The 9,717-nt window shown below is 38.2% G+C and overlaps 1 protein-coding gene across 4 annotated transcripts in view; it reads right to left on the reverse strand.

The window, feature by feature from the left end:
* NVL (nuclear VCP like) overlaps positions 1-9,717 on the reverse strand; it is a 138,859-nt gene that overhangs the window by 113,045 nt on the left and 16,097 nt on the right. For all 4 annotated transcript variants that reach the window (XM_045298132.1, XM_045298131.1, XM_045298130.1 and 1 more), the window contains one exon: positions 3,872-3,926. In XM_045298132.1, coding sequence (XP_045154067.1) covers positions 3,872-3,926 — 55 coding nt within the window. The remainder of the gene's footprint in view (positions 1-3,871; positions 3,927-9,717) is intronic.

The following is a 9,717-nucleotide window of genomic DNA, read 5'->3' on the forward strand; positions in this document are numbered from 1 at the left end:
ATGATGAGGGCAACAAATGTATAGGTGTGCTTTACACAATTGATCTATGTATTGTGATGAATTGTATGAGCCCCAATAAAATGATTAAATTTAAAAAATAAATAAAACAATAAACAATTTTTAAAAATTGGGTTTGGTAGCCTTTGCCCTTATATTTTCTTCTAAGAATTTTGGGGCTTTAGTTTTCACATTTAGGTCCTTAACTCCTTTTAGTTTGTTTTTGTGTATGGCATAAGCATGAATCCTGTTGTCTTTTTGCTGAATGTGGAAATACAATTTTTCTAGTACCATTTTATCGAAGAGGCATTTCTTTCCTCATAGAATGGGCTTAGCACCCTTGTAAAAGAAGTCAGCTGACCCTAAACGTGTGGGTTTGTTTTTTGTCAATTCTATTCCATTGGTCTATATATCTAACTTGCAAATTTTTGTAAGTAAAAATAAGCTACAGCATTATGGAGTGATGGCAACAAATTCCTTCCCCTTAAAAGCAACTACAACGCAGCGGTCTGAATATCAACCAAAGACAAGAATAATATCAACCAAAACCAACATTATTCATGAGCACTACTAAGCTTCAGGTAAGATCTGCCCTAAGTCTCCCATCTCCTTTAGTGTAACCAGTGAACTCCGCTAGCCTGAGTTCCTATCTGAGCTGAGGAAAGACTCGTGGTTTACCTGGCTATTTGACAAGGAGGACCAGGAGACTTGGTAAGCTCTTTGCATATCTGAGTTTGACCAGGGGCTATACACAAGTACAGAAGAATTTATGGGAGTCTGAGAAAAAGAAAAAGCCAAGCTGTCCCTGAAAACAGCTGAAGTTTTCATGCATTTCCCAGACTACACACAGACTTACTGGACTGGCCGTTAGTGTTTGAGGACAATCTCTCCCCAGTATCGGGGGACCACTAAGCTATGCAGACATGGGAACTGAGGTGTAACAATAATCACAAAACCAACAAAACTGTGCAAAGACATCAGAGACCACACCCTGGTTAGGGAGAAAGATTTTATAGATTTAATCAAAGCAAATTACTAAAGAAATGAGAAACATTAGAACCACTAGCATCTATAAAGGAAAAAAGTTGGGAGTCCAGAGGTGCTATAATATATTATGTAAAATATCTAGTATTCATAAAAAATAAATAAATAGATACGCAAAGAAACAGGAAGCATGATTCATGTTCACGAGAATAAAGAGCCATTGAAATTATCTGAGTGCCCCTGAGGTTGAATTAAAACTTCAAAGCAACTATTGCAAATATGTTGATAAAAGTTATGCTTAGAGAATTAAAGAAAAACATGATAATGATGACTCAAAGCATAGAGTCTCAATAGAGATTTAGAAATTTTTAACAAGAAGCAAATAGGAATTCTGGTGTTGACAGGATAACAAAGTGGAAAACTCACTAGCGGGGTTCAACAGCACATCTGAGACAGCTGAAAGAAGAATCAGTGAATTTTAAGGTGGACCGACAGACCAAATAAAAGAGGAGATGGACAACTGAAAAGGGCAACTAATGGTTAAACAAAGCAGAGAAAACCCAAACGGGCAAACTGAAAAGTAGCAGGCTGGGTTCTACTTGTGACTCCACCACTTTAATTCCACTGCTTTACTCTTGAGAAAAAAATCCAACTTGCCTAATTTTCCATGCATAAAAGAAGAAGCAGTTATGACTGTCACAACTACTGAGAGGGAATCTAGGTGGTTTTTATCTATCATTTTTCAATAATACAAGTATTGTTCTTTTTAAAAAAAATCATTTTATTAGGGGCTCATACAACTCTTATCACAATCCATACACACGTCAATTGTGTAAAGTGCATTTGTACATTCATCATTCTCAAAACATTTCCTCTCCACTTAAACCCCGGCATTAGGTCCTCATTTTCCCCTCCCTCCCTGCTCCCTCATGAGCCCTTGATAGTTTATAAATTGTTATTTTGTCATATCTTGCCCTGTCCGACGTCTCCCTTCACCCACTTTTCTGTGGTCCGTCCCCCAGGGAGGAGGTCACACATAGTTCCTTGCAATCGGCTCCCTCCTTCCCACCCACTCTCCCGCCACCCTCCCTGCCTCACCACCCACACCACTGGTCCTGTAGGGATCATCCGCCCTGGATTCCCTGTATTTTCAGTTCCTATCTGTACCAGTGTACATTCCCTGTATTTTCAGTTCCTATCTGTACCAGTGTACATCCTCCAGTCCAGCCAGACTTGCAAGGTCAAATTCAAGTCATGGTAGTGGAGAACGGGGAGGAAACATTTAGGAACTAGAGGAAGGTTGTATTTCTCATCATTGTTACATCGCACCCTGACTGGCTCATCTCCTCTCCGAGATCCCTCCACAAGGGGATCTCCAGTGGCCTACCAATGGGCCCTGGGTCTCCACTCCGCACTCCCCCCATCATTCACTATGGTAAGATTTTTTGTTCTGATGATGCCTTATACCTGATCCCTTCGACACCACGTGGTTGCATAGGCTGGTATGCTTCTTCCATGTGGGCTTTGTTGCTTCTGAGCTTGATGGCCGCCTGATTACTCTCAAGCCCCTAAGACCTCAGACACCACACTTTTTGATAGCCGGGCACCATCAGCTTTCTTCGCCACATTTGCTTATACACCCATTTGTCTTCAGTGATCCGTTCGACGCCTCGTGATCACACAGACTGATATGTTGTTCCATGTGGGCTTTGTTGCTTCTGAGCTAGATGGCCACCTGATTACCCTCAAGCCCCTAAGACCCCAGACACCACACCTTTTGATAGCCGGGCACCATCAGCTTTCTTCGCCACATTTGCTTATTCACCCTCTTTGTCTTCAGCGGTTGTGTCGGGAAGGTGAGCATCATAGAATGCCAATTTAATAGAAGAAATTATTCTTGCATTGAGGGAGTACTTGAGTGGAGGCCCAATTAAGGTCCTTCTGCTACCTTAATACTAAACCTATAAATATAGGTTCATAGCTCTATTTCCCCAAGTATTGTTCTTTCAATAGAAAACATTCAATGAAGGTTGAACAACTCAGGAAACCTTATGCAAATCGGAGGCAATCATATATTAATCAACAGAATTAGACAATGAAAGTAGCAATTTTTTGTTATTCCAGCCTTACTATGCAAACTCAATTATCACATGTTCAAAAAAGATATGAACCGATAGTTTTACTGTCTTTTTCACTCTAATCATTAAGTAATTTTAGATTACAAAAAATTATTTTGCTCTGTATATTTTAAAACAGTAGTTACTATTAATTAATTATTACCTCCGGAAATTCTGAATAGTTAGGTCTGAGATAGGGCCTAGGAAGATTTTGTTAGATTGTTTTTAATTCCTTTAGCTTAGAGAATATTTTACTGAAAATGTCAAATAATTCAACAGAAATTTAAGTGTGTAAATAAATTGGTGGTCAATAAAAGTTACCAGTATCCCATCAATTCAAAACTGGATCAATCAAAACTGAGTATCATCGTTATTTTATTACTAAAATCCGAAAAGTGAATTACCAAGACAGAACAAATAGCAAGTTATAAATAATTTAACATTGTTATTCCTTTTCTCCCTTTCACGGTAATCCTCTTCACTGACAACAGCAGCTCCTTGGCTGGTCAAACATACTACCCCTTTCTCCATTTTCTCTCTCAGTTTCCCTTCTCATTTCTGGCCACTCACTTCATTATTCCCTGCATAATGGTTAAAAATATAGGTACTAGAAGGAAGTCTAATTCAAGAGTTCCTCAACAATGATCATAAAACATTCAATTATTGATGAATATGTTCAAAAACTTGTTTTATTGCTTATTAACTTTTTCTACAGAAGACTAACACAATGATCACAAAAATAATCAAAGTAAGTCAATGAATTTTTAACTTACCTGTGGATCTGGGTAATCTTCCATATTTGAATCATCAGAATCACTGTCTGAATTCCTTAGAAAATGGAAAGAAAAAAAAAGTTTAGGGTTTTTCTCCCACTTCCAAATAAAAATATGAACCAAAACAAGAAGATATACTAGGGCAAAACTGTATGATTAAGAACTCAGGCTTTGGAACCAAAGAAACACAGATTGAAAATTTAGTTTTATCAGTTACTAGCATCTACTTACTACCCTGAGGTTCCTTAGTAAAGGATTAAACGAATGTCTGGTAAACCCTTAGTACATAGTAAGTGCGTAAAGAATTGTGGTTATTTAAAAAAAAAAAGAAATACATCAGACCCAAGGACCCAATATCCGTCTAAAGAAGAAATATTACAGCAAGTCATAATTAAGTGTTTTAAGCAATAAGTTTACAAACTCAACATGGCCATCCCATATGACCAAATACAACGTTTTCACGGGTGTTCATGATAAATAAAAGATCAAAGAACTTTTCTTGTGATATGGCAAAAGTGTACATTCTACTAACCTTTCCGTGTAAAATATAGTCTCAGTTCATTATTTCAAAAAATTACTCCAGGGCAAGATATGACAAAATAACAATTTATAAACTATCAAGGGCTTATGAGGGAGGGGGTGGGGGTGGGGGAGCAGGGAGGGAGGGGAAAAATGAGGACCTAATGCCGGGGATTTAAGCGGAAAGAAAATGTTTTGAGAATGATGAGGGTAATGAATGTACAAATGCGCTTTACACAATTGACGTGTGTATGGATTGTGATAAGAGCTGTATGAGGCCCTAATAAAATGATTTAAAAAAAAGTACTTCAAGAAACTTCAGAACTGCTACTATTTAATACTTTTATATAGAAAGTAATTACAAACCCTCATACTCACTGTTATGGAGTAGGTTCCAACTCAGAGTAACCTACATGACAGGGTAGACCTAGCCCTGGGGATTTCTAAAACTTAACTCTTTACAGGATTAGAAAGCTTCCTCTTTTTCCTAAGTAGCGGCTGGTGGTTCTAACTACTGACCTTGTGGTTAGCAGCCCAAATTGCTACCACTTCTTACAAACCAAATTTTCCTGATAAATCTTCTACATGAATGCTATAATCCATATTTAAAATTAAGTTATTATTTTTTAACCTATTAAATTCAATCAGTATTAGTTAAGGACATTTTTTTACCAGTGAAATCAAGATGGATTCATTCAATCATGTGAAAAAAAGGTTTTTATCCTAAATATAAATAAATAAATCATGGTCTACAAACAAAATTAATTCCAAGTGGAAGAAGTTTAAAAAAAAGGCAGTGGGGGCGGGGGGCGGGGGGGAGGTAAACAAAGAAATAGGAAAAAAAAGGACAGGTGGCAATATATTCTTGTGATAAATGTCTTTCCATGCTCGCCAGTAGAAACACGAAGTTGACTCGTCTGCATAGTGCCAGTTGCTAATAAGCCTTCCTCAAATCTTGATTGCGCGCTCTTCTTCCAATAGGCCAGCACCTCAAAGTATGGTGAAAGGATATAACGCTAATGCACACCTTTCCCGATTTTAAATCACACAATATTCCCTTGCTCTGTCTGACACAACCGCCTCTTGATTCAAGTACAGGTTCCACATAAGCACAATGAAGTGTTCTGGAATTCCCATTCTTCACAATGTTATCCATAGTTTGTTATGATCCATACATTTAAATGTCTTTACAGTCTATGGAGCACAAGTAAACATCTTTTTGGCATTCTCTGCTTTCAGTCAAGATCTGCCTGACATCAGCAATGATATGCTCATACCCCATCCTGTGTAGCTATTGTTTACATTGAGGAAATCAATGGTCTTACAAAATTCTATCAAGTAATCGCCAGCTTCTTTTTTACCAAGAGTGCATTTTCCAACTACTGACCCTTCATCTTGTTTCCAACTTTCACATTCCAATTGCCAAAAATTATCAGTGCAACTTGATTGTGTATTTGATCAATTTCAGATGGAAGAAATTGGTGGAATTCTTCAATTTCTTCAGTACTAGCTTCAGTGGTTGGTATTAAATCTGAATAATAGTTGTATTAACTGGGTTTCCTTGTAGACATAAAGATATTATTCTATTGCTTATAGATTCTATCAAGATAGATCTTGAAATATTATTTGTAATGAATGCAGTGTCATTCCTCTTGAATTTGTCATTCCACACAAATAGTCTTGTTCTCCAAATCGAAATCACCAATGCCAGTCTTATTTCAGTACACTAAATGCCTCAGGTATAGACTTTTATGTGTTCTGTTTTATTTTTGATAACTTACAATTTTCCTAGATTCATATTTCATATATTCTACATTCCAATTATTAACGGATGCTTGCCGAGGTATCTTATCATTTTTAGTCATGCATCATCACCAAACAGAAGTCCCCCAAACTTTAGTTCATCAACAATATCATTATGGTCAACTCTACTCTGATGAGTAGCTCTTCCCTAGCAGTATTTTGAATGCCTTCCAACCTTAGGGGCTCATCTCCCAGTCCTACATCTTACAAAGTTTCCCTGTTATTCATAAGGTTTCAGTGGCTAATCCAGAAGCAGACAGAGCAGTCCTTGCTCCGACTCTGTTCTTAGACTGGAAGCTCCACTGAAACTTGTTCACCATGGGTCTCCCTGATGATTCGAAATACCAGTGGCAGAATTTCTAGCATCATAGCAGCAAGTAAGCCACCACAGAATAACAAACCGACAAATGAAAGAACTGTTAAGTTGGCAAAGGTTAAGCAGCAGTATAACTAGGAGAAGGGCACGGAGAAATGAAGACAGTACTACTACTATGCTACATTAAATGATGACAAATTTGGCATTCTTTCCACAGAAAAGCAGGTTCTCTGTCTCCTACCCTCGAACACTGGCAGACTTGGTGACAGCTCTGACACCAAAATTAACATGACCTAAGTTACACTGTGCACTTCCCAGTTCGGTCTGTACTTTCTTGTTTTGGGAACGTCTATCCTTAGAGTTCTTAACCACCATATCAGAAGTCTGCCTACCATGTAGAAAGGCACAGAAAGGTTGAAGAGCCTAGCTGATTCTGGTGTTCCACCAATCCCCAGAAAAATAACAAGCAAATAAGTAAAGATATCCCAAATCCTACACACCAGTCACCAACAATGCTACCAAGTGACCCAGGTCTACACTATGTGCACTATGTAGACCAGAATCAGCCAGCTGATGGCTCTAAGTATTCTTAACCCATAAATCATGTTATAATTAAACAAAAGCCACTGATTGTAGTGTTATCTGTAGTGTTTGGAATGTAGCAACCAATAATCAGAACATTGGGTAGAATTCCAGCCAAAAAGCAGATGAGGCGACAAGTCACGTAATGGCTGCTTACAGAAGAAGCTGTGTTCTTAGAAAAAAGGACCTCCAAAGACTCTTGTATAAATATTACCAAGGACTCCTTGCTATCATTGTGATAGAAATGGAGTGTCTATTATTAAACTGGCCAATAACTATGCTCCAGAGCATCTTTTAAGACATGGCTTCTTATCTACTTTTGCTCCTGCAACTGGCCAAGGCAGTAAATCAACTTGGACTCTCAAGAAACAAAAGCATTATCTGTTATGATAACACCTACCAGGTGGTTCAATTTAATAATTTCCTTTAGGTGGTGAGTTTCGTTGCCAACAGCAATACCGATATAGGACCAATAGCCTAGAAAAGGAACTTGCTCCTTGATTTAAAGAACTTTGACAAGTTGTGGAAGTTTCTTAACTGAGTAGCAGTCTCTTATCTTCATTAGACAGACACAATATCAACTCGGCAATCTCTAGACCACAATAATACTTGTGTACTCAAGAAAGGGCCCTCTTTCGCACTTTATACTTAAAGAAAGAGCCTATAGTTGTAACTTCTGAACAAAATGGTCGAATGCTATATTTCCTGTTTAGGGTCTGAATCTAAGAATACCCAAACAGTTCCGTTTGCCACAGTTCCGATGGCACTAACTTCTGTCACCGAATGTGGATGAGCTTCCCTTCAGCACATGAGAAATCAAAAATGATAGAATGATCCCTGTGAACCATCAAGTAAGTGCTCCCTATTGGAAAATATGCCCAGGCCTGCAGAAGGAAGCAGACCCTTTTCAGGACATACTTTTCTTTATATTATATTTTATTTCTTGACATTAAATGTGAATCAAAGGACAGCAAAATAACGTCAGTACAATCACTAAAAACAAAAGTGATTAATAAATAATAATAAAAATAACTTAAATTATTTGGAAACTAAAACTACATGGATCAAAGATGTAGTACAGAAATTTTTTTAACTGAGTGATATAAAAAATATATCTAAATTTATGAACTGTATGAAAATCAGCATTGGGTAAAATACTAAGTCTTTTGAATGCTTATGTTAGAAAAAAGGTCCAAATTAATCATCTATACTTCCTTATGTTTTTTATGCTTCTTTCTTACAGTGCTAGAAGAACACAGTAGGTCTAAAATAAGATGGAAGAAACTAATAAAGATAACCACAAAATTCAACACACTGTGAAGTCAGCAAATTGACAAACCATGATAGTTAGATAAAAAGAGAAAAGAGAGATTGCAAGTCACCAACATCAAGAATGAAAAGAGTAAGAATATTGTGAACTACTTTCTGCCAACACATTTTACCTCTTAGATAAAATGGACACATTTATTTGAAAATACAGGTTACCAACATTGACACTGAAGAAAATCTGAAGAGCTCTATGTCCATTTTAGAAATTACACTGGTTATTTAAAACCTACTCCCCCAAAACCAATTATAGTTCCAAGGCCTTATGGACCACATGAAGCCCTGCCTCCACAACCCTGAGACCAAGAGAACAATGTGGTTTCTTGCTTCCATTGCTGATCCTATAACAGGGATCACAATAGGAAGTTCTGGATAGAGTAGGGGAAAAACAGCTCAAATTCATAAAAATTTGAACAACAAAGCTCAAATTTATGAAAATGCTCTGGCTTACTGATCCGACATAGCCTGGGAGAATTTGCCGGAGTATGACTCTTAGACACCCTTCAAGCCTAGACTGAGCACACTCCCACAGCTAAGTCTGCAGTCAAACAACAAGCAAAAACTATAACAAACACTAATGAGGAATGCATTCCTTAGAGCAGTGGTTCTCAACTTTCCTAATGCCATGACCCTTTAACACAGTTCCTCATGTTGTAGTGACCCTCAACTATAAAATTATTTTCGCTACTTCATACGGTAATTTTGCTAGCTATGAATCATAATGTAAATATCTGATATGCAGGATGGATTAGGCGACCCCTGTGAAAGGGTCATTTGACCATCCAAAGGGGTCGTGACCCACAGATTGAGAACCACTGGCTTAGAGTAATTAACCACACACATGGTCAAAAGTGCAGCATTTGGCCATCTAGCTCAGAAGCAACAAAGCCCACATGGAAGAAACACACCAGCCTTTGCGATCACGAGGTGTCGAAGGGATCAGGTATAAGGCATCATCAGAACAAAAAAATCTTACCATAGCAAATGAGGAGGGGTAGTTCGGAGTGGAGACCCAAAACCCATTTGTAGGCCACTGGAGATCCCCTTGTAGAGGGGTCTCGGGGAGGAGACGAGCCAGTTAGGGTGCCTTGTAGCAACGATGAAAAATACAACTTTCCTCTAGTTCCTAGATGCTTCCCCCTCCACACACACTATCATGATCTGAACTCTACTTTGCAAGTCTGCCTAGACCAGAGGATGTATACTGGTACAGATAGGAACTGGAAACACAGGAAATCCAGGGTGGATGATCCCTTCACGACCAGTGGAGTGAGTGTCGATACTGGGAGCGTAGAGGGAG

The sequence above is a fragment of the Echinops telfairi genome, unplaced genomic scaffold (assembly GCF_000313985.2).
Source record: "Echinops telfairi isolate 266 unplaced genomic scaffold, ASM31398v2 ScPeMD7_7424;HRSCAF=8462, whole genome shotgun sequence".
Classification (NCBI taxonomy): Eukaryota; Metazoa; Chordata; class Mammalia; order Afrosoricida; family Tenrecidae; genus Echinops; species Echinops telfairi.